At 38.6% G+C, this 25,863-nt stretch overlaps 3 protein-coding genes across 5 annotated transcripts in view; 2 read left to right on the top strand and 1 right to left on the bottom strand.

Annotated features, from left to right (window-relative positions):
- Trim9 (E3 ubiquitin-protein ligase Trim9) overlaps positions 1-25,863 on the bottom strand; it is a 45,966-nt gene that overhangs the window by 2,589 nt on the left and 17,514 nt on the right. Inside the window, exons 2-6 of one of the 2 annotated variants that reach the window (XM_065303595.1) lie at positions 2,605-2,700; positions 2,034-2,267; positions 1,820-1,973; positions 1,713-1,745; positions 1,369-1,508 (exon numbers count right to left, since the gene is read on the bottom strand). In XM_065303595.1, the coding sequence (XP_065159667.1) occupies positions 1,369-1,508; positions 1,713-1,745; positions 1,820-1,973; positions 2,034-2,267; positions 2,605-2,700 (657 nt within the window). The remainder of the gene's footprint in view (positions 1-1,368; positions 1,509-1,712; positions 1,746-1,819; positions 1,974-2,033; positions 2,268-2,604; positions 2,701-25,863) is intronic. The other variant, XM_065303596.1, reaches the window with a different exon arrangement.
- Positions 7,378-10,263, top strand: LOC135792651 (uncharacterized). 2 transcript variants are annotated; one of them, XM_065303308.1, is made up of 5 exons: positions 7,378-7,694; positions 7,974-8,197; positions 8,452-9,032; positions 9,096-9,367; positions 9,762-10,263. In XM_065303308.1, the coding sequence occupies exons 1-5, from the start codon at positions 7,637-7,639 to the stop codon at positions 10,187-10,189; spliced, it is 1,563 nt and encodes a 520-aa protein (XP_065159380.1). In that variant the 5' UTR covers positions 7,378-7,636; the 3' UTR covers positions 10,190-10,263. The 2 variants fall into 2 exon arrangements, with proteins under 2 accessions (XP_065159380.1, XP_065159379.1); XM_065303307.1 differs by having other exon boundaries at positions 9,090-9,367.
- LOC135792458 (probable citrate synthase 2, mitochondrial) lies at positions 19,567-21,850 on the top strand. The gene is made up of 8 exons (XM_065303104.1): positions 19,567-19,913; positions 19,978-20,175; positions 20,245-20,436; positions 20,496-20,695; positions 20,761-20,893; positions 20,962-21,165; positions 21,223-21,327; positions 21,594-21,850. The coding sequence occupies exons 1-8, from the start codon at positions 19,698-19,700 to the stop codon at positions 21,795-21,797; spliced, it is 1,452 nt and encodes a 483-aa protein (XP_065159176.1). The 5' UTR covers positions 19,567-19,697; the 3' UTR covers positions 21,798-21,850.

Here is a 25,863-nt window from a genome sequence, read left to right as displayed (position 1 = left end):
AATATCCCCCAGGGATTAGTGCATATTTTGTCTTCCCACCCTACTCACCTAACCTCATCATAAAACTAAATATTACAATCACTTTTAGTTTTCCTGAGAAAAAAAAAACAAAAAAAATGGCGCGCGTGAGTTTTTGGCTCAAATACCTAAGCTCTGTAGTAAAATGTGCATTTAGAACAGTCGTACACAAAGTTGCCGCCATTCACCTCCCCATGCAACCCCCCGAAACGAGCGGCGCACAAAATGAACAATGAAATTTATACGCGCACGAATGTCGTGACGGGATGGCGCGGCAGCGGTGGCGACCGGAAGAGCGTTTGCGAGTTTTATGCTTTTATAATGTTATAAAATCGCAACGTGCGCCGACCGCCGCCGCACGCTGCAATTTACCGCCAATGTCACAGCCAGACAACCCAGCAATTACCTTCGCCACGACTTGCCCATTTGCGAATAAACGCTGCAAATAACGTAAATACGCTCCGAATGCATATAAATAAAGAAAAACACGCCTGACTATCACAGGATGCGATTTATGAGAGATCATGTAAATAAAACAAAATGGCGCTAAATGGCCCATTAAAGCATTCGAATAAATATTGTGAATATTTTTTATAATGCAGAGAAAAAAATTATTGACATGATATGAATAATTAACTCACTCAAAGCCCAAACCGGAGATAGCATTATACATGACGCCATTAATGAATTAATCCGATATTCAAATTCGCAAATCTGAAGCATTCAGAGCGGTTAAACGTCAATTCTGATGAAGACCAGACTGCCGTTTGTGTGTTTGAATGTGTGTGTGGGGTTGGTGGTTGCGCCACCGTGATGAAGAGGGTGAATAACCTGCTGTGCGACGCTTTAATATTCGTAACGCAATTAAATATGACGAAAGCGATTGCATTGCCGGCAGCAATGGCGACCGACGACAGTGGCGCCGCGTGCACGCGAGATAGGCAGTAATTAAAATTATTAATTAACCAATTTACACTGCGCACACACCGACAGGAATACCATTAGTTTAAGATATGAATGCGCGACGCGCAGCGATTTCGATTTCGACACGCAAACGCGCTCTCGCATTCGGTGGCAATTTGTGTCAATATTACGAGCACATAAATTACGACGCGGCGATGGGGACACACGACGATTCACCCGAAACGTGATTAATGACACGGCCATATGTCGCCAATACGAGAATCATGACTCACGCAACACAAAATTACTATATTATACTCCTAGATACCAGGATCCAGAAGTAAACAATATATATTTATAGATAGGCAACCAACCATAGCATTTAAATATACTACAATGTTTTTAATGTGTATTTGGTTGCATATGTTATGAATGTAATAAACTTACCCGAAACTCGCCGCCGTTACCGTCGTCCAGCTCCAATACATAGCCCTCGACGTGTGACTGTGGCGGCGGCTGCCAGGCGACCGTCACCGAATTGTTCTCGGCGCTGCACTCCTCCGGTATTATTGTCGGCGCGGCCGGCGCTGCATGAAAACACGCATTAAACACAACGTGAGCAACATGTGTGATATGGGTGTGATAAATGACCGAAACGCGGTGGCACATAAATGGTGATGACAACATAACGCCACACAAAATTATTAAGTAAACATGAACATATTCTCCAAAAGAAAAATGACTAGTTGTTTAAATTGTTATAAATTACATTCATGCCATGCTATTGTTACCTGCAGGCACTCTTTCTTCGCCATCTTTGTAAGCTATTGCAGCAATTCAACATTTTCATAAAGATTATCATAAGTTAGAGTAAATTAAATCACTATGTGCAACTTACGCTTCATTTGTATAAAGTTGAGCTGATCAATGGCACGATGAACGGATTTATCGTCCAGGGTGAGATCAAAATGTGGTGAAACTCTTGGAGCAGTCCATTCTTTATGCCAGGAGTGATCCGTGTTAGCCACACGTGATATTAACATACCACCAACCTAAATTTTAATAATTTTATAAGTTTTTATTCTCTTTGAGGTTAAATTTGCTTATATTACTTGTAAAAATGCAGCGCTGTCTGTTTCCTTCAATGCCTCAATACAAAACTGTAGTAAACCAGTGGTTTGTTGTAGGCGCACCGTGCAGGTCCCAACTTGCTCCTTCAGCGCCCTCACACGCAGTTCTTTATCCTGCCGGATGCACTCCAGGAGTTGGTTGCGTCGCACGTGTATTGCGTCGATCAGCGCCTCGCATTGCGCCGACACAACGCGCTCGAACTCCTGACAGTTTTCCTGCGAACAAAACCGATCAAAAGTTTAAATTGGCTCGACTATTAACAATAAATAATTTGTGCGCCGGTGTCACAAAACAAAACTTTACACTCATGGTGTTTGACTCGTAATTAAATCGCAATCATTTGTTTTGTGTTTCAGCACAAACTCGAAATCAAGAAATTTAATTAAGTCAAGTTGAAAGTTTAGTTTCCAAGATTATTCTGGTATTGTTGTCGAGATTAGCTTGCTTTATTCGAGTTTATGTTTACGCTCATTGCGATCTTATGAAAAGTGCGCGAATTGTGAGTGTGACCCAGTTTTCTAACGAGTTCGGAATTAATTTCTTCGTACTTACGTTGACTTTGTCGCTCATGCCTTTGAGCCGCTGGATGAATTCCGTGGTGGAGCGCGCCCGCTCCGAGAGCTGCTGAAGATTGTGAGATAATTCAGTCTGCAACAAGAGAACGCAAAACGTCAGATTCGTATCCAGGGCTCGGATTTGCATTGTTGCTAGTCGTTGGAGACTATTGTCCGTCGCGTGCGCGACACACGGCTGCGTGCGGCATGAATATCAGAAAGGGCGATAAATTCTTAACGTTTTAATTAAATCTCCAATCTCACAACTCCGACTCCGAAGCGCACACGAGTTCAATTAAAAGTCGATTGGATTCAAGCATTCAGATGTGCACAAAATTAAGTTAGGCAACACACAATACACAATAATCATGAAGTATAGTTGCATAACTAATATAATAAAAATTTGTTTTAAGAAACAGAAAAAAGTAATTACGTGGTATAAAGGACATGAAATCTCTTTGGAAGGGATTTCACAAGGTGAGTATATAAATTTGTACAGGATCAAGATAAGTAAAAGAGGTTTATTTAAATGAATCCCTGTCGCATCGATGCCCCTTGAAGGTAGACTAGCAGAGAGATTGAGTTATGCACAGGTTGCGCGTTTACACGGATAGCTTCCGGGTCAATTTCGCTTCCGTTTATGCAGAGTCAACCACCCCTGTTGTATTAGCTCGAAGGCAAACATTCGAAGAAGCGTAGATCCGAGAAATCCAACGAAATGCACCCGCCGACAATGCAGCAAACAAGAACAAGCGAATATAGCAGCACTCGTTTCTGTTGAGGTGAAGGCTGTTAAAAGCGCCCTCCCTAGAGTATTTCCCGAAGACCCCATGACACGAACACTCACCACCCTCGCCGGAAACAGAGGTAACCTTAGCACACGCAACATAACCTAACATGAAAGACATTCGAGCAGAAGAGAGGCTGTAAAAGTAATTCCTGCCGTTAGGTGTGAAACGCTGAACATTTTCCACATTCTAAGCGTTTTCTACGTGCGAATATAGTTGAGTCGGGTTGTTTTTGTTGCTTTTGTGGCATTTACCACACGTTTGTGTAACGCAGGGTCCGATATTGAGACGATAGATTGACCTAAAGTGCCGTCCGAGAACTGTTGTGTCCTCTTAATGTCAGCAGACGCCCGACAATGGTGCGAATATTGGGGAATGTTGGTTATTTCCGAAGGGCGACCAACGAAAACTAAAGGAGCAAGCGTTAAGTGTCGCGGCGGTGGTGAAATGAGAGTGGGCCATAAAATGTGCATTAGATTTCGCGCGGTTGGAAAGTTCCAAGGCTATAAATCGTCTAATTTATTGAAAACTCGTATATTTCACCGAAGGTTTATCGATATTTGATGCGGATGCTACCATTATCCACCTGAGAGTGACAACAAAATGGCGTCATGAATCAGCGGAATCACATCTAACCAACAAAAACACACATAACCTGCAAAAAAAAAAAGCAAAACTTTTCACATTTAAACGCTGATTTTGCTTTGTTTGCTTGAAAATTTATTCGAAATACTTCGTTAACTTCGTTATCAATGATGGAGGTCGTAGTGTTTGACCCGTGCGGTCAGTGATAATGTAGATAATGCTAAATAATCTCTTCCTCTCTGTCTGGCGGGCGCGTCCGGGTCGCGTCGATTCCGGCTTTCCGGGTGTCGTGTGACAGCGCAACTCCCATTGTATCCACCTCGCAAGCCTCGCAGACAATGACTTTATAAATATATCCCCACGACACGACACCGCGCGCGGCCAGCTTTTTGCCTCCGCCGGGGTGACAACCACCCTCGCAAGTCATTTATCATTGATCACTGCACCCCCCCCCCCTCCACCACCCACGCAACTTGACAATGCTATCTGGAGCTCATTTCCACTACAATAACTCAGCTGCCGCGGCGGCGATGAGGAAACTTTGATTGCTTTTTGAACGACGCCCAACGATGGACAACATCTACATGCCATGACACCTGCGCTTTGACATGGTCACGATTCACAACGTAGTGCATTAAAAATGTAAAATTTTTCGTCGTGCTTACAAAGTTGGATAGTAAAAAAGAATAAATAGCGGAACTTTGTTCAGTTTGTCGCTTGCATGTTTAATGAGCGAGAAAACTCGATTTGCGCACGGGACGCCTGCGTCCTGCGCTTTATCATCGCTGAATAATCGCATACGTGAGGAGTGCAGGAAGCGAAAGCTGTCGGGGCATAATGTGTGCGCGGTGCATCGCACACCGGGAGGGTGAGCAGCGCCGGCGACGAGGTAATTAAGATTAATTGGAAAATTTAGGCAATTTGGGTAATTGCGCGTCGTAAAACCTGCATCTGCATGCTGCAGCAGCATGAAAGCGTCACGTGTTCAATGACCAAATTAACATTCACATTATTTCCCATCAAAACAACAAAAAGGCAAAATTTTCATTAAAAAGAATTGAATATTTGGTTGCCTAACATTATTTCACATCAAACAACGAAAAACAAAATTTTTACCTATTAAATGTTCTTAAAACATTTTTTAAGAGTTAATGAATGTTGGGTTGCCTAACTAAAAGCTACTCAAACATGCCCCTGTCAGCAACTCGCGCGAAATCTTGAGTTACGCAGCTTCTTCGCTTGTTTGCGAGGAAAGTCTGCGGTGTTCCTTCCGCCGCGCGCGCGGTTTAAGCAAAGCTGCCAAACGACTCCGTCGAGGCGCCAACAAAGCTTCAAACGCAAGCTTACACAAAACCAACGTCCAAACCAGGCGCCCAACTTGCATCCGAACATGCTTCTCGATAAACTTCCGCCGACTTACACCATTATCACTTTAACAACAAAATCCAACTTTAAAAAAAAAAAGTTGACATTTCTAACCGAATACCGCATCAAATAAATGTCTAAATCTAAAATACGCGATTGATAAATTATGTAGAATTATGTAAATTGCTTCAGTGGGCACGTAAGCGTGGAAAATTGAAAACAGAAATTGTTATTCCCGCATTGATTACATCGACGTTTTCAGCTGAGCGTGCATGTTTTTTCACGGTCTCCCGAGCCTGTGCTGCGGAGCATTTTCCGAGGGCGCGCGCGTTCAACAAGAACCTCGGTAGGTACTCGATGTTTCGTTAGGGTCTTGCTGCGATATGAATTTTCTGATAAACTTAACGCAGGCCCCGGACGTCGAGTGGTTCATTAAATGCACGTGGGCGGCGTCGCATTGTCGAAAATCATGCTCGGCGTCGATTTTCTAATATCGCGCAGCACATAAGTAAGCAGGGGGCGATACGCGCCGATACTCGTCGCAAAGGGGACTTTGCTGACTAAACTTCCCCGCTAACAACATCCCTTAAACTCGAGGAGTGCGGTTCGATAACGTTGCGAGGAGGAGAACACTCGTCGACTGTCGATACACTCAATATCGGCGATTTTATGATTTTATAGAGGGTGGTGAGTGTGCGTTTGCAAATTGGTTCAACTAGCGTGCACAATAGTCGAAAAAAAAAACTGCAAAAATTGAAATTCTGGGGTGTCAAAGTTGAAACATAAAAAAGTGCGTGAAATGCAAGTTTAGATATTGAAATTCTCAACGTTTTTTCCGCAGCGGAAGTTAATTAATACTAAAATAAAAGTTTTATTATTTTTTACTTTTGTTTAGTGTATATATGGTTGCATAGCAAACTTTATTCATTACTTCGAAACTTCCCACTCAACTTTGTACTAAAAACTCTTGCAACTCGCAACAAATGTCTAATAAAACTAAACAAAACAAAAAAAAAATCAGGAAATTAATTTGATTTCCTTTCATAAAATATGCTCCCCTTTCATAAGCAAGGAAAAGCATTCGCGTATTCATTTGACATCTCCACAAGGGTGGAAAATAACTAACTGCGTCTTAAGTATTTATTCGCTGCGGCGTTAATAAATTAAACAGAATTAAGTCGCACGCGCGACCAAAACTTCCTCCTTGGCCATCCCGAGGACCCCATTGTAACCTGTCCAGACATTGCGTTGGTGATAGCATTCGAAGGTCGAGGATATTTACGTAAGCACGACGCACCCACGCACCCAGGAACGAAAAAGGACGAAGGTAACACAGGAAGGAATACGTGGGGGAGACGTTATCGCCGCGGCGCATGCAGACCCTTCGCCGACGTTATAATTACTTAGACTCTTAGCGAAAATATCAAAATATCAAGAATACCAACCAAACCCGCGAGATTGCAAGAGGGGGCGGAAGTCGACGGAAGTTAGGAACGAGTGGTAATTTAGAGTAGCGCAAAGAAACAAAAAGTAAACGCTACGCATGTTACGAATGAAAGCACGAAATGTCGAAGGGATCTAGTATTCAGAAAAGGAGAAACATAATGTTTGTGTACGCCTGCCAGCCCTTTTCTTGTGATTTCCTCGTTTCCGCGCGCCGAGCGTCTTTTAAAACAATTACCTTCGCATTAGGAGCGAAACCAAGGACGCCGACTGCTCAAAAACTCGCCTCGTAATAATTAATGACTCTGGTTTTCGTCTGATTGTCACGGCACGACGTCGCGATGACAATCATGACGAATAATGATAAATTACGCCCTCGTTTTCTTCAATTTTCAACTCGCAAAACAAAAAACTAATCGAAATTCGGTGTAATTATGCAACCCATTATACAAATGTGCTGTATTTTAAAATTTACGAATTATTTTTGCGTAAATTACATTCGTGGTGTTTGTAATAATTAATTATCATGTTTTCAACCCCTTTGGGAAGAATAATAATAATAACGAATAATGAATCGAGTCGTGTTTCGTTGTTTTATTCCAATTCGTCACACTGACAGCGAAATTCCGTCATTAAATTTCTCAAAAAAAATCATCACATTTCGATGCACAGAAGAACGCTTTAAAGTGTGGTTTAGCGTCGGAAAAGTTAAATGGAAAGCATCCAAGGCGAAAATTAAACAATCGATCGATTAATGGAATATAAATGGAATAGAATCCAAGATAAACTTGAATTTTTTTTCCGTCCCTTTGCGAATTCCATGCGACATTCGACGAAAAACCACACGAAATGAAGCGCGGTTCAAGCACGAGTATAAATTCAACCAGAAGAAGGACGCACGAATCTTGTGAGTACTTTAAAATCTCAACTTTTTCAACTTTCGTCGGAGTCGGGTTCTAATTTCGAAAACAAAAGGCAAAAAATTTATCGCGAAACTTCTTTTTGATTTAACTTCTCTGCTCTTCTCCACGTCTCAAGTTAAGAGTTAGAAGGACGTAAACGTGAGGACGTTCTCATTGATTGTTACCACACACCCGCGCGCGCGCGAGGAAAAAGTTGAAAACGTTTAAAGTTGAGACGCTGGAAATGTTTGTGTTTGTGTAAAGTTTCGGTGTCGTTTTTCCAGGTGGGAGCGTGCCGTGCGACATCTCCGAGCGTCTGCAATCGCTCTCGCTGCCAAACAGCCATTTGGTGGAGGCGGTGCTCAAACAACACGAGCACGTCTTCACCGACGTCTGTCGGGATCGACTGCGCAATCTGCTTCAAGTTATTGTCAACTCCAATGCCAGTCATAAGAAACAGATTGACGGGCTTAACGAACAATTAAAAATGGGACACATTAAAGATATCGTAAGGCATTTACAATTAAAATAGTGTATTAAGTTTCAAGTGCACTAAATGGCACTTTAACCACGATATTGCTTAAAATCGAGGCTTTAGTCAATCGAGTATTTAACAATATAGGCGTAAGATCCACACCGTGACTAAAACGCGTGACTAAAGTACTTTAGTCACACCCGTGATTAAATTGACACTTTTCGTTTCTCAAAACCGTGGAAAAAGTGGCAGAAGGAGAAATAAATAAATTTTTAAAATATTTATAGGAAGATAGTATTGAAAAAATGCAAAAAGATGCAAAAAAGAAAAAGAATCAAGCATCTCAAGCACAAATTGAATCCACATCATCTCAACAAGATAGTTTTCAACGTGAGAGAACTTTTACTTATGGCCCGACTACATCAAGTATGATTTGTAATGTAACATCGTCAGTGGCAGCAGAGGATATTACCGATGAGAAACCTAAGAATATGTTTATAGTTGGCAAAAAGAGCGAAATTAAACTAACGCCATCTGAGGAGAAAACCGTTGACGATAGTTTTGATCAGTCTTATTACGAGGATAAAAAAGTGTTCTCCAAGGGTGAATTATCGAAAATTTACCGCCAAGCAGCAGAAGTTTATCGATTTGAATGTTTCGATACAACGACAGCTTCTGCTTACGGTGATCACGATTCTGATGTGGAAGTAATCTTCGAAGCAAAGGATAAACTAAACGGCAAAACAGATTCTAAAGAATATGGTGACTCTAAAAAAGGACGCAAAAAAGGTTTAAAAACACCGGAAAACACAAAAAAGAAAAAAATTACTACCACTACCAAAGGACACATTTCTCATATTCCAAGAAGGTGAAATGTTTCTTTTTGCAATGATGAATGTGAAATTGTTTTAATTAATTCGTACAGTTGTAGTGTGCGTGCGCGACATTTGTCTTCACTGCGCGAAGAAAAGAAGCCCGCGGAGGAGGCGCGCCGACATCGCAGCGCGCCGCGGCAGGCGACCAACGCCGCCGCCACCACCGGGGGTGGCACGCTTACGCCAATACCGGAGTGTCGAGGCCGGCGGCGAGCGCGCGGCTACTCGAAGAGGAGCGTTATTAATGTGCCGTCGTTCGCACTCAAGGCCTACATTACATTAATCATGGACACGAAGCGCAACTGCATGCTCTACGAAACTTTTCGAAGTAAATCATTCGGAATTCATTTGCGTTTCCGCGCGCGCCGCCAACAACTGAATTCGTTTCAATTAGAAAAAACGTCTTCATAAATTAAACGCGCTAAGATTTTAAGATGCGAGGGTTTAGGTTTTTGTTTTTTGAGAGGGTGAAAAGCTGGAGTTTTTGAGAAAATGAATTTTTTTGCAGAAAAAAGTTAAAATTTGTATCAAAATTCTTAAAAAATTTTAAATCAGAAAAAAATTCTTCATAAATGACACCCGCTAAGACTTTAAGATACAAGCTATCAAGTTTTTAATTTTTTGAAAAGTGAAAAACAAAACTTTTTGACAAAATGAAATTTTCGCGAAAAAAAACTTATTTTCCCCCTAAAAATTAATAAAAAATCCTGTTTTTTTTGCAGAACAACTTATAAAACCAATAGAAGTATACAAGGAACCATACTTGACAGCTGTATATGATTGCTGGATGGATTACATGGTGTATATAAAAAATATTTTGGATTACCTCCAACCATACATCAAAAATTTACTCCACGTGTACTACACGCATCAAATAAGCGAACCAGAATATCGCGAATATGACACACGCATCCCCAAAATGTTAATCAACGGAATAAAGAACATGAAACTATGGCGAATTGCTCTCCACGAAGCAGTTGATTGTTACAGCAAAGTGTTTCCCTGCCTGCCTGATAATTGTGATGTCCACCAACTTTACCGACGTATTTACAAAAAAATCGACGCGTTGCCCAAGATTCCCGAAGCACAACAACAGAAACCCCAACAAAATCTTAACAATAAAAAATGCCAAGCGATGGATTTCATCTAATCATTCGAAAATCACAAAAAATTAAAAAATTTGTAAATTAGTAAATTTTTTATAAAGTTTGTTATCTATTCAAAGTTGTGTTGTTGATGTTGATTGTAAGCCCGTCGGGCATGTTGGAAAAGCTTGTTTTGGTCGTAGTGATAAGGTTGCAGCTTTGATGTCGCCATGGTAACGCCCCTTCCGGAAGGCAACAACACACACGCGTGCGATACTTCAGTTCCTGCTACCAGCACCAAGCCCAGAAGTATAACAGGACGAGCGCGACGAGACAAATTTATGGTTTTTGAAAGTCGTGCGCTCCTTTTCGTCTCTCTGGCGGCGTCTTGCATCGGGAATCTGAAACCGGATAAACACGGACGATTTTCGTAGATGGGCGAGGGTGCAAATGCGAGAAAAAATGTGGCGCCTCATTGCCTTCGCGCTGTTAACCAGCGGGCGGTAATTCGCTTTTCGAGGGTCGTGGCTCTACCGCATGCGGAGGAAAACCCATCGAGCGTGGAAAACGAAGAATACGATGTGCGGTGCGTGTGCGCTGTGGTTTTTGAAAACGAAGGAAACATTTACACGTCGCGGTCGGACGGCGCAAATTGCCGTAATTGCAATGCGCGTGAACGCGTCGGATAAATTATTATTTCACACACCCGCAAAACAATTATCGCTAGGAATAAATTGCAATTCGCGAAGAACAAACACACACAAATTTTGTTTTGGAGCATAAAACATGCCGCAGGAAATTTAACGTAAATAAACGGATGCAAACACCTTCAACTTCTGCAGGATGCAGAATAATGTAGAATTTCATCGCGAGCGACGAACAATGATAATAAACAATACGAAACGACCGCTTTCGGGCATTATCCATTTATACTGAATGTTAAAATAACAAAAAACACAAAAAATGTGTAAATTCGGTTGCATAACATAAAGAAAAAAAATAAACATTTCTTAAATGTCAAATACGTTCATATTATCGTAAAAAAATGCAAACAAAATAACAAAATACCTGAACCCTCGAGGGTCGAGAGAATTCTCGTTGTTATCTTTGCGCTGGAAAATATGCGCTCTGACATGTTTTCCGGTCCCGCTCCCAACTCGAGCGCGTCGGACGTTTGTTATTGATACCGTTGTTACCACTGCCACCGCAATAACTGCATATCCCCGTTTTCCCGGGTTTCCGCGCGGCGAAAAGCCGGAAAATATACACAAGCAACGCAGGGTTACCTACTACGCTGCACTTAGTTCATTATTGTTGCTTTACATCGTAGATTTATTACACTTGCAAGCAGGGTAAACACGAGAACACTCAGTCTGCGTGGAAAAGCTAAGCAAACGCGAGCTTTCGAGGTGAGAGGAGAGTGTTACGACACGAAACGACTCTATTATGGATGGCGGTGCATCAACGACACCATCACCATCGGTCTTTATGAAGGGATGAAGCAGACTGGAGTTTACATCGGAAAATAAACGAATACCTTGACTTTTGAAGCGTTTTTTTTTTCTGTGAAGAATATAAAAATACCTACATTGCATGTCTGGGTGCATAGCACACGGAATTTATAGACCAATTGCTGCCAATTGATTAAACATCAACATTGCGTCACGAAGCGAAACATTTCATTTGTTTATCGTCGTGAACACGCGACGTAGGCCACAAAGAAGTCCAAATTTGGGTCAACAATCAATAGATAAACAGTGTATATTGACAGCAATCATCAAGTCATCAACGTTAATAAATAAGTCAATAATCAAACGAATAACAAGCCGATGAAATGAATATATCATAATAAATGACGCTGAAAATTTTAATTAACTTATTCATTTCTTGCATATTCGTATTTTCCTTGTTGTTGTTTACCGTTTCAAAATAAAAATTCTTTGTTTTTTCTCATTTTAATGTCTCGCAGAATGAAAAAGAAATCGCGCGCATGAATTTTTATTAAAAACGCTGAAGAATTTTTTCTTGTCGCACGAAGGTTGTAAGAGTATTTCGATGTGTAAGCTAAGTTTTTTTCTGTGTGTTATTTTGTCCTTTCTTGGCTTTGACTTTATGCATTCCGCGCAGGTAAGAGTAGAATGGAGCAGTTTTGCCCCGGTGCTGCCTGCGTCTATTCGTACACAAAAGTTGCGTTATTAAATTCTCTTTATGCAACGACGCGACGACGCAACGCAAGCAAAGTTTTGAGCGTATGCATCAGCAGTGGCAGGAATACGAGTATCACAGGAGGAATTCATGTACATGCACATGCATGCGATGCAGCGTATGAATTCAGTTTTTCTAGGCAATTTCACGGACGAGATTGCTTTGTTTTTTTTTTCGATTTATTTTTCGTGCGCTTGCTGGCGGATGAAAGCGTTTTTAATGCCGAGGATCCTTTTTGAATGCATTTTTATTAACTCAGGCAATCAACTCTTGTTTACTTCATTTTTAAATTGGAAGAATAATTACGTAACTAGAAAAATGACTTGATTTTAATTAATTTACCATCACATGTTTATAAGTAGATGAAGAAGCAAAAAAAATGAAATAGTTCAAGTTAATATAAACAAGGTTTTAATTAAACTTAAGTAGGATACGATCGGAACTGCAGAGTGCTGAGGAAAACCAGATACAAACAAAATCGACGCGTGCTGATTGAAAAGATGATGCAAAAGATAATTTCATGTTGATTGATATTAAAAGTAAAGTTATAGCGTTATTTATCAAGAAGTTGAAGATGACTTTTGATTAAATATTAGAAATAAGTTACTTGCGCATATTCCATGTCATTAAACTTTTCAATATTTTATCATGAAATAAAAAAAATATATTTTTAGGCCATAAAACATATATTTTTGGATTTTCCTTTCCTTTTTTCTACTTCCACCTTTAAGGTGGCACTTTTTCCATGGTTTCAAGGCACAAAAAGAGGCACTTTAATCATGGACGACCAAAGCCGTGACTAAAGTACTACAATTCAAAGTTTTAAAGTACAAAAGTTCAAAAACAAAAATCTAAACGTGAAAATAAAGTCGAAGTAGAAAAAAATGCGTAACTAAACGTGGTTAAAGTACCGTTTAGCGCACTTAATACTTAATATACTATTTTTGTACTACTACTGTAGTAAAATATTGATTAAACCTTCTTTGAGCACCCCGTGGACTCATTTTACGCACTTGTCTAACAAAATATTCACTATTATATATCATCCCATGTAAACTTAATTAAAAACTGTTTGATCTCGAATTCAAACCCGGTCCTTTAAAACACGCTAAAAAGAAATATATAAAAATGAGCGAGAAAAAATCCAAGGGGCAAAGTAACGAGACGTAATTCTATTATTTTTGAATCTCCGAAATTCCACGCGCGCGCCGCTAATTAAACGCTCTTCTCTCTTCCGACTCTCCTTTTAATTTCGATCCTCGCACATTTCGACACTTTACCCTCGTCTACCAGCCGCCCTGCCATCATCTTTCCGTGCTTGTTGCTGCTTTTTGTAGCTAGGTAGAACAAAATTCATTCATTCAGGCCTCGTTTTATTTTCATAACCTTTGTATCCTTTATGAGAGCCTTCTGACGCTCGCGTCTTATTTGAATACTAATAATAATAATAATTGTAACAGAATGAGAAACATTCATGCGCCACAAAGTCGCATAAAAAGGAGTGTTTTAAGGAATTAAGAATTTATGCGCTAAATCTGTCGTAACCTTTCATTATTTTTTGCATAAAAGCTAAAAGAGTAAAAGAGGAATAATTAACTTTCAGTAACAAAAAAGTTAAAGACTTTTTTTACATTGTATCACAAGTAAAATGTGGAATTTGGGATAAAAAATTGATTCATAAATAATTTTTGTTGTGATTACGCTGGATTCTTTCGCTTTTATGGTCCACTCAAGTTTTATCGATGAAATTCCATTATGCCACATTAATGCAAGCCATTGTTATGCTTATTTCGCCATGAAAATGAGCACAGAGCCAGCAGCTGAAATGTAAATCACGTCTGTTTGTTGTTTTTTGAGTCTACCCCTAGGATAGATCTGCTCTTTTCATGCCCGATGGCATTGATAGACGCGATTTACATACAAAGACGGCGCATTATGCGGCGAAAAGCGAGAGAAAACAACGCGTACGTACATCTGCATCAAGATATTAACGAGACTATTCAAAATTGAGAAGTGCGCATCCCCAATTTATACTCCCACAACAAACATATATGAAGAATAGCAAAAGGAGATATTCATGTTTAATATTCTTGTGTGAAGTATAAAGAACCGAAATGGACACGGCAATAAGTGAATGAAGTGAAAGCTTGAAAGCTGTGGATTTATCAGATCGCGTGTCGTGCACCAGATGACAGGCATGAGACCAGCAAAAAAAAATAAGAGAAACGAATACAAACAGCTGGCTATTATGTAAGAACAAGACATAAAAGTGAAATAAAACACAAAGAAAGCAATAAAAAATGTTACCTTGAAGTTGTAGAGCTCTACATTACCGACACATGTAAAAATTGATTGAATGGATATTTACCTGAAACAAACAAATAAAATATTTATACCATTTGATAGAACAAGCAATTTCACAGTAAAATTAATTAAACTTCGACCACATCGTTTACTTAATTAAGTAAACACATTATTCCTAATAAAATAATTAAAACATCACATCTATCCATTCGATAGTTTCAGAAATTAATTAATATAAATCACGTCTATTATTTAATGGCGCGATGCAGTTTATCTTTCAGTGAGCGTGAAATATCTCAATTTGCGCGACACAAAAGCCCTTCGGGTGTATTACCATGAACGTATTCGTATCATATCGGAAGGAGAGAGCGAACACCTCGGAACGAATTATTTCGTATTTCACATTTCACATCGCACATCTCAACTAGCACTCTGCATTTCCATCGGTAAAATACGAGTAGAGTAGGGACTGCAGGGCACCGCGTGAAACACAAAACCAGAAACGCGAAACCAGCGCAGGACATGGGACACGAGAAAGCAGCGAAATCAAAGAGAGCGTATCCATTGTACGCGCATATCGCGATGAAATCGGGAAACGCATCTGGATGCATGGCTCCCTTGAGTGCCGCGGGAGTAGGTACCCGTTCGAAGATAATACTATGATTACATTCAAACAAATGGTTGGTGCTATTGGATTGGTGAATTATGATTAGGATATGTTTAAAAATTAGATTATTCATAGCTTTGGTTGCAGAAAGCTATCAAAATATCAAAATATAAGATTTCTGAGAGTAAATATATAATATTTTATGTATGAAAATCAAATTAATCTTTTTTCCATTAGGAATAGCTGAATATTTGATATTGAGAGTAAAAATTTGTTTAAAAATACAAGAAAATGCATTTTTGAAGAAAAAAAACAAAGAAAATTTGAATATTTCGTTACAATTTTAGCAAATTCACAATTTTTTTGTTCATAAAATTGATAATATTTGGTATAAAATACGAAATGCTGATTTTCAAAGTTTTTCATAAAATTAACTAAATTATTATATTAAAATGTAGTTTCTAAGCTGCTGGTGGGCAAAAAAATATGTTTAACTGTTTGTATCTGGAGATTAATTCATAGCTCAACGTGTTACCGAAAGCTATGCGTTAGTGCACTGCCCACCCGCCTAACAGATCGGTTTCCCTTCGTTTACACACGCGTAATTGTCGAATTGTCGAGTGCGCTCCGCAGTGCATTATTCACCGCGCGGAGAGCGCAACACCCACAACCACACCTGCGGGCACGCAGAACTAATAATAGACATCCGAGAGCGGCGAAGGAAACGCCGGCATCGCGAGTCGTAAATTATTTACTCATGCATGCAATGTTCATAATAAATCAGGCGACGTGTCTCAATGTTTGAATAATGTACGCGTGCATTCAAAAAAATTAAATTTTACCTTTCCAATCGCAATCTTCTATGTATCTCTCAGAAAAAATTAAATTATCTTTGTGTTTATGTTGTTGCATTTAAGCTGAATGCGTAATGTGTTTACAAATCGCATCGATCGAATTACAAGCGATTGAAGCGCATTAGGAAGTTGCCGAATGCTGAATGAATGTTTAATAGCAAATCGTCGAGTGGCACTTGTGCGATAGGATCGCAATTAGCGGGCTGCCATTGTTGGAATTCGAGAATTCAGCCAACCTGATCGAGAAGAGGGTTGGTAATCTATGGAAGTGTTGGGAAGGTGGTAGTGGAGGAGTGCAAATCGACGATTCCGAGCTAATGCGACGACATTAAACTTTAAGGACCCAGCCATCAAGTATTAAACGTGTCAGGCTGGAAAGCCATCATCGGTCATCACCATCCAAGCGGAATATCAACGTCATTAAAATGCAACAAATATTTTGTTATAAACCAAACGAAAATCTTGTTTTGATAAGTATGGTGATTTTTCCTGCTTTCTTCAAGGGGTCATTTTGATTCCATTAGAGCAAATTGAGGTCTTTATCGTCGCTGCGTGTGCAGGACCCTTTTTTCGGCCCTTCGTCGTGTTTGCACAGAAACTCCTCGAATTCATACACATCCCCCACCTGCTTGTTACACAGTCCACCCAAAATGGAAGCCAGAGAATTCCGAGTTTGTATACTACATGACTATACATTGTACTGTGTAAACCCAGGACGCATAACCTAACAAACCCACCCTCCTGTAGTTTAAATTCATTACATTCATCGCATTCGCCACGCGCCAGCCGAAAAGTGCACATGCATGCAAATGCAAATGCGTTTTAATAAAGCAACGCACACGTAACCTCAATACAAGGATAGTTGTGTGTAGTTGTGTTGTTATTTGAGTTCACAAAGTTTTTGTAGGAAACTGCAATCAGTGGAAGCGCGGCGAGATGAGAGGAGCGAGATTGATTGAAAAGGGCGTGTTTTAGTATGCTAAATAGCGTTAACGTTGCATCTGAGGCGCGGGATGATAGATATCGTCATCGTGAGCATCGATGATGGCAAAGTGCGTTCGTGCGGCTAAACGGCGCGTCGATGAGGCGGCGCGCAACGCAAATTTCGGATTTCCACCGACATTCCACTTTGACGTAACGGCAATTAACATCGCGTAATTAAAACGCCTTCGAGGTGTTAAATGGAAATTGGATGCCTGAATTACGGCTCGATTAAAATGCTAATTTCGAGTGCAAAAGTTCAAAAAATCAAAAATTCATAAATAATTACAACAAAATTGAGAAAATCACGGAAATTGTATAGAAATTGTAAAATTATTATTTTTTGCGTTTTATTATGTCTAGAGAAAGGTATAATTAATACTTTCATATAGTATAAGGTAATTACTAATTACTTTCCTATTTCTTGAGTCTATTATGTACCAAATTCGCCAATAAAATTCTCAATTATAATTTAAGGACGTTTAAAATGCTGATAATAAACTATCGCGCCATCTAGAATCACATTATATAACTATAATCATGATTTATTACTATTTTAACTGTCATTCCTTATTTCACATCCTTCCAGTCATTTTTTCGCAACAAAAAGTACCCTATGTGCTATTCCTACATCAAAACTATCTCTGCATAAAATTTTATAAAAATCTATTCCATAGTTTTCACGAGAAAACGATACAAACATACAAAATATCACATTTATAATTCTAGTTAGTCTAAAGTTTCCTGTAAGTCATTTAACTACAATGAATTAAACTACTTTCAACAAGTTTTATTATTCCTACGTGTAATTTACTCCCAATACAAAAATTTTGTAGCTAATGCTCGAAAACTTAAAAATAAAAAACACTAAACAGAGCTTTATGTCGATTTAATTGGCCATTAGAAACGATTTTCCCCAAGAAAAGAATTCTAAAGCACCTAAGAACTATAAGAAGACAAGTCTGTGAACTAAATCGACTCTCCTTCATCCCGACGCAACACAATGAAGCACATTTACGGAAGTTCAACCAAGAAAAAAACTCGCCAGGCTCAGAAAACAACTAAAACAACAAAACTCCACAACTTCGCCAACGTGCCCTGCTCATTCCACGGTAATAAGATGATTAATAGTACAATTTATAATAAAAACTCTTGAAAAACTCGGCTGGCACATTTTTCCTATCCTGTTTATCTAAATTTTCCGCGCCGCAACTTTTACGTGCTCGATGTTGATGTTTTATTGGCACCTATTAATCTTTCACCTTCTGCAAACGTTCAAAGCGGTTTTTCATCAATTTTTCAACGCATGCCGTGCCTGTTTTATTTGCCTGCAGTCATTTTTCGCTCTCCTTCTTTTTTCCCGTCGGTACGCGTTTTGCGTGCATGCGTTATTATGCGGCGTGTATCACCCGACTTCCGGAAGGACCCTCATGCATTTCCCAGGGCGGCGCTCCAATTACGCTGATGGCTTTCTTCGTCCTGCAGCGCGCACTTCTTTTTATTCCTTGGGGCCTGCTTTTTTCTAGATTCTGATGGTAATAAATCGTCGGCAAATAGCAGCAAAATAAAGACAGAAAAAATTATCCTTAAAATATCCTCGAAAATTAAAAGTATCTAAAGAATGAAACATATTTCATTCTTATCACGTATTTTATTGAGAGAGAAACCAATGTAATCTAGAAAAGAGCACAAAGAATAGAAAGACAATTTGTAAGCGGAGATTAATATTAAGCAACCTAATCAAAACTGCTTTGTTCTTTATCCCCGAGTCTATTCTTTCATCTTATTCGTTATCTTAACTCACAATAATCGTTTTTTCTTCCCCAGCGAACAATATATTAAAATATCCGGACTATATTTTGGTCATATTTCGTAAATTCCTAAAATTTCTCAGATTGTGTTATTTTTGGCGTCTTTGTGCACATTTCCTCAGACGGTGATCGTACGTGGTCGGCGTGTAAAACCAAACATACCCAGCGATGCTGGCGACGCGAGAAGATTTGCGATCTGTTCCTCTCGGCGGGCAGTGAGCAAGCCGCGACGTTTCAATTCGATTTGATTCAATTGAATTTTATTCTATTCAATTTTCCATCCCGGCGCAGGGAGCGAATCCTTTGCGTGTGCACACTTCTACACGTTTTTATTGAAGTGGGATGCCCGGGCGTATCATAAAATTGCAGCGAATCAGAAACAATGAAACGCAATGAAATTGATACAGTAATAGTGAAGTAGCCGCCGCGCTGAATTTTGAGTGAGTGTAAATTTAATCTGCTTTCAATTTAATTTCTAGCGTACATAAATATTTGCAATACTATGCAATATTTTTGTGAGCGGGATTAAAACTATTGATTAATGAAAAATATGAAACAACAAACCGAAATCAAAGAGTACAATATTTTAATTAAAAATCAAATATTGTAAAACTTTTTGCAAAATATAAAAACAATTATTGTTTACTGTGGAGTTTAATCAAGTAATCATAATATTTTGTTTATTATTTATATCAAAGTCAGCGATAGGTAACAAAACAAAAAAAACAATAATTTCGATCAAAAATTCAAGCATAATAAACGAAAAATTCGACAATAAATTTTTAGTCATTCATAATAAAAAAGAAACAAAATGTTGCATTTACCACTTATCAGACAATTTAAGAATACATCGCATGTGTTTCAAAAGTATTCAGTCTCAGCCGCGGCGAAAACTGCGCAAGATACTAATAAAGATGATCCGTTACTGAAATGTCTCGCCAGCAAAATCGACGAACACCGGAAAAAAGTGATCGACTTTCGTAAAGACTGCGGACATGTGAACGTTGGAAAGATTTCTGTGAATCAGGTCAGTATTAACTTATTAAATATTATTTTTAAAATAAAAAAATTAAAATTTTAATTAAATTAAGATTTACGGCGGTATGAGAGGAATGTTAGGCCTTATCACCGAAACATCATTGTTATCACCTGAAGAAGGCATACGTTTTCGCAATAAAACCATAGAAGATTGTCAGAATGAGATGCCAAAAGCGGAAGGTGGATGCGAACCGTTACCGGAAGGTATTTTTTGGCTGTTACTCACTGGAGATATACCAACACAAGAAGAAGTAATTAAATATATCATTAATTAACAAAATAAGCAAAAAAAAAAAATTAAAACAAAAAATATATTTAAGGTGCAATTTCTCAGTTGTGAATGGGCAAGACGCTCAAAACTTCCGGAGCATGTTGACACGATGCTAGATTGTTTGCCAAAGAATGTCCATCCGATGTCACAATTAAGCGCGGCTATTTGTCTGTGTAATACAGAAAGCAAGTTTGTAAAAGCTCTCAATTCGGATAAATTTGATAAAAAAGAAGCGTGGAGAGTAAGATGACAATAATTTTGACTAAAATTTGTTTAATACTGATTTATAATTATTTTAAGCATGCCTATGAAGATACAATGGATTTAATTGGAAAATTGGTCCCGATATGTGCAAAAATTTATTTAAACACTTATAAAGATTCGAAGTACAAAAATGAACCGAATCCGGATTGTTGTTGGACGCAAAACTTTTGCAATGCAATCGAAATGACAGATCCACAATTTGTGGAATTGATGAGATTATACTTAACGATACATTGGTAAAAAACGAAAATATTATTTAAAAAATGTTTTTTAATGTTTATGTGGGATATTTTTAATTTAGTGATCATGAAGGTGGAAATGTATCAGCCCACACAACTCATTTGGTTGGATCTGCGTTATCCGATCCCTATTTGTCATTTTCCGCTGGTCTAAATGGACTGGCAGGACCTCTGCACGGTTTGGCAAATCAAGAAGTAAGCAAAAAATTGTTTTATTCTGCGAAAAATATTAAAATATTAATTTGTTTTAATTTTTTTTATAGGTTTTGGTATTCATTGAAGAATTAAGAAGTAAAATAGGAGATACTCCTTCTGAAGATGAAGTGAAGAAATTCGTGCAAGATACTTTGGCCTCCGGAAAAGTAATTCCTGGTTACGGCCATGCTGTTTTAAGGAAAACTGATCCCAGATATACATCACAAAGAGAATTTGCACTTAAACATTTACCTGATGATCCGATGTTTAAGGTAAAATTGAGTTTTTACAAACTTCGAATATTTTTTTCTAAACTAATTTTATTTTAGATTGTTGGAACACTGTATAAGGTTGTTCCTGACATATTGAAAGGTCTAGGCAAGGTGGCAAATCCTTGGCCTAACGTTGATGCACATTCAGGTGTATTACTCCAGGTAGGTTTGAATTTAACTTTATAGACTCGAAATAAAATGAAAAAAAAAACATTTTTTCTACTTCCATCTTGGAAGTGCCAGTTTTTCCACAGTTTCTAGACACAAAAAGTGACACTTTAATCACGGATCGGCAAGGCCGTGACTAAAGTACTTTAATTGGAAGTATAAAAATTCAAAAATACCGAAACCTAAAACTTGTTAAACCTGTTAAAGTGCCATTTAGCGCCCTGTATAATCAATTTACTATTATTTGTACATATTTTTAGCATTATGGCATGACTGAAAGTAGTTACTACACGGTTTTATTTGGTATGTCACGAGCATTGGGTGTCCTAGCCTCCCTGATCTGGGACAGAGCTCTACTCTTCCCCATTGAACGCCCAAAATCTATCACAACCGATGCTCTAATCGAACTTGTGACCAAACTAAGCGAAGGTGAAGATAAAAAGAAGAAGAAGAAAGACTGCTAACATTCCTACCTAAATTTCATAATTTTAGTCATAGAAATAAAAATTTTCTTCAACTTTGTCAAGCATGAATTCAGTTGCAGAGCGCACTGAAGGTTTGAGTGTGTAAATTGTGAGATTGCGAGTGCGAGGAAAAAAACGCAATCAGAATGCAGATTGCTGGCGGTAATTAGAAGCGGCGACTGCCGTGCGGTAAGTGCTCACGCGGGGGTGGTACGGAATTAACGCCACCGCACCCCATCCCTCTTCCAAAACCCTCTAACTCTTGCTTACCACTAGGCAAGCGAGTAAAATGTTGTGATTTTTGCATTGCGGCGCAAGCGTCGGGTTAAAAATAAAATGATAAACAGGGAAAAAATAAAAACAGGAAACAAAACAAAGCGACCGCAGAAAAAATACTTCAGGGAGTGTTGGCGAAAAAGTAAAAGAAGACAAAACCACAAAAACAAAGAGGAAAATATTTCAACACAAGAAAACATTTTAACTTTCAACTAGCCACGAAAAAAGTTTAATTAGTTCGCTTTTTTCTGCAACTTAACAACTCGTTGCATCATTGAGTTTGTTTGTGACGCTTTAACGCAAAAACCAGTGAACCAATTTTTATTAATTTTGGTATGGAGATAGTTTTGACCAAGGAAAAGCATATAGACAACTTTTTGATGTAAAAATATAACTTGAAAGGTGTAAAATAAGGGATGAAAGTTGCTATGTACATTTAATCACACTTATAGTTATATAATTCGAGTCGAGAGGGCGCTAAAGTACATTATTTGCATTTCTCTTTCGTTAAAATAAAATAGAAAATGTTATTTGCGAATTCGGCCAATAATAGGACCAAGAAATAAACAAAAATAATTAGTTAAGCTATTTTTGTATCAAAATGTACGTGAACAACGTTTCGTGCAAAAATTTGTTTGACATAAATATGTCACCAGAGTTTAAGGTGTAAAACTCAGTCGGAGTCTACGGCAATAAAATATATTTACGGCTGAAATCTGAAAACGCTTCTAAGATAATTACGATTTTACGATTTGGTGTGTGAATTTGCCTCGCGACGTCTTCTCAGTACTCCGAGTCTTGAGCACGATCGTATGTCCCATAAAATTTATTTTATCCAAAACGAGACCAAGGCGAATAAAAGCAAACGACGCGAATTCTCGTGTCTCTTAAAGTCACACACGAAGACAACAAATGAAGATGGATTATACGCAAAACTAACTCAAGAAAATCTCAAAGACTAAAAGATTTCATATCCATTTCAAAAATCTCTGAATAAAATATTAAATTTAGCAAAGAAATAAAAATACATTTCGTTTGATTTCCAGGTGTAAATACATGAAAATCCAGTTTTCGCCGATTTCACTCGCCGTCTCACATCTTTTTGATCTTATTTTGATTTTGTTTTGTTTTTATTTGCACATTTTATGCCCTCTCAGCCTCCCCTTGAATTTCCCGTCGAGGGTTCTTGCCTTTAAAGCTACCGTGCGCAGCGCCAATAAAAAACAGAAAAAGCAAAGGTTAAAGGCAGAAATCGGCAGATTGAGTGTTGCGTGTGTATTGCGGGTGGAGTACACAAGGAAGTAAGTAAGTCCTGGAATCGAACGCCAGCCAGACAACTACACAGCGAAGAAGAAGAAAAAGCGATAAAATCGAGGTGAAACTGTGCAGGCCACATACAACTCAGTCGCATTTCGAGACTTTTCGAGTGCAGGATGAAGCGACGATACAGCTACAAGAAGCCGTGAGGGTGAGAAACGTTGGCAAGCAGGGTGGAACTCTGAATGACACGCTCGTTAAAGACTCTTGTCGGATTTCGATCGATTTGTAACAAACTACTCCCGAAAAAAGTTAAAAAAACAACAATAAATAAATAAAAACAAAATCAGTCATAAAACACCTAAAAATATTAACCCTCCGTCGGCATGTTTTTAACGATGAAATTAAATTTTAAAATTTTAATGAAGCGAATTTCACACAAGGGATGCATCAAAACGCCGGGCATTGTTTGCGCATCGTGCGGCGCATCATTAAACGTATTTCATAACAAAAAAATCTACAACCCTCTAACCCTGCGTTATGCATTCAAGTGCGTTTTTATTGCAACCCCAGTGCGCTAACGAATGCAGCAGGAGCAATCGTAACGACGAAACGATGAAAAGACTGCCAACTCAAAAACTCCACACACGCGTCTGCCATTAATGTATTTTTTATTGCGTAAGGGGACCACCGGAAAAAACAAACAAACACACGAAATAAAATTACAACAACATCAACACAGGAAATTTTAGGCTTAGATTTTGTGGAAAACCGTTTGAAGTGCAGATATTTAGTCAAAAGTTGGTGGAAATACTTTGAATTGAAGTAAATTATAAATTATAAACGTTTTTCGCTAAAGGGCTTTGCAGTTCGACGTGAATTTCAATTTTATTCAAGATTCACCAGTCGAGGCTTAAACTTCTGTCGGTATTCAAACGTTTCGAGTTGATTTAAATGCGTCGTCAAGTGGTGGGAATGCATCAAAAGCGAATGGAACATCAAAAGTCACTTTCGATATCTTGGAATTCAAAAAATCAAACAAATTCAATGCCTAAATGTATTTAACTTGAGTTTTTAAATCAAAAACTTTAATTTGTGAAGAAAAAACAAAATAACTTCAAATTAAGTTAATAAATTTTCATGACACTGATTAAATTTTATAGCGCTTATTATTTTGTTTTATATTTTCTAATTCCTTTCGCCTTATTTCGCCTTAAAGTTTAACTCTCAACAATACGAACTTTTCCGTTTTCCTGCCCCCGCCTGCCACTCTAGCGTCCGTTTTGTTCTTGTTTTCCGGCCTGGTTTTATTGTACCTATTTTCCGTGCGCTTGTTTTACGTATTTCCCGACGCAGAAACTTGTAATACTTGTACAACTTCAGGGCTTCTCGCATGACTTTCCCGAAAGTATTAAGGACTTTCCGGCGGCTCTCAAGACGCTTTCATCCATGCACATACACAACACGTCGACTTCATAAAAATTCTCAACTTTATATCGCCGTTACAATTCTTTTAATAAAAAACAACTTATAACACGATTGCAATTGACGAAAATTGCACATGGGAGAATTAACATTATGTAAAATCTAAAATAAATATTTAACTAATAAAAAACCATTGGGAAACGAAGTGGAACAGACAAATAAATTTGTCAAACGCGCCGCTGTCGCCACCCGGTGTGCGCGCCGTCGACTGAATCGAATTAAAACAAATGAAATGTACAAACAGACAGACAGGACCATTATACTCTTGTTACTCGCTACTTACTGATTTGAATAATAAACAACCGACTTACAAAGCAAACAAAATCATCAAATAAATTTACATTTTTATTTTATTCACCTCATAGATTTTATTACACCCAACCAAACTGTGTAAATGTATTACAAATTCTAGTTGTGTTTCGGTTGGAGTTTGACCGGCCGAAACGAATTTAATTGCAATCTGCGATGCGATTGATTAATTACGGAGCGCGTCCGCACGTCTGCACCGCAGGACCCGACTGGATAATCCGCATGTCGAATGCACGCTGCCCAAAAATCCCAAAGTAAAAACAATCACGAGTCATTGCCAATATTAACAAAAGGAAGCATTTCGTGTAACATAACGAAGAAAAACGATTTTTCACGAGAAAATTAACGAAGATAAATGACACAAAACAGAAATAAATATTTTTTCTGAGATTTACTTACATATTTCTTTGGATTACAGCAAAAATTGAAGTATTTTACTAACCTGAAACAAAATAAATTTAAAAATTAGATTTTCGTATTTTGCAGTATTCTGACATATTGCACAATATTCACAAAGGATTTCCCAGTGTGACGCGAGGGCAAACACTCGCGGAATTGGCTCGAAATCCGCAAATCCCTTGCAACTCTCGAATTTCCCGGCGCCTCCACCATCTCGACAATTCCCACCCTTTCCGGCATGATACCCCGAGTCCAATCAAGACTAAACGACGTGCATGTCCCCGACCGCACGACGCGTCCACATAATGAGAACAGATGGAAACTGGAGGATACTCTACAG

This window comes from Atheta coriaria, unplaced genomic scaffold, assembly GCF_025399875.1.
Source record: "Atheta coriaria isolate IRGN ID8LTWV9N9 unplaced genomic scaffold, Caltech_Dcor_3.1 hic_scaffold_5_pilon, whole genome shotgun sequence".
Lineage (NCBI taxonomy): Eukaryota > Metazoa > Arthropoda > Insecta > Coleoptera > Staphylinidae > Dalotia > Dalotia coriaria.
This window is presented reverse-complemented; position numbering and strand designations above follow the sequence as displayed.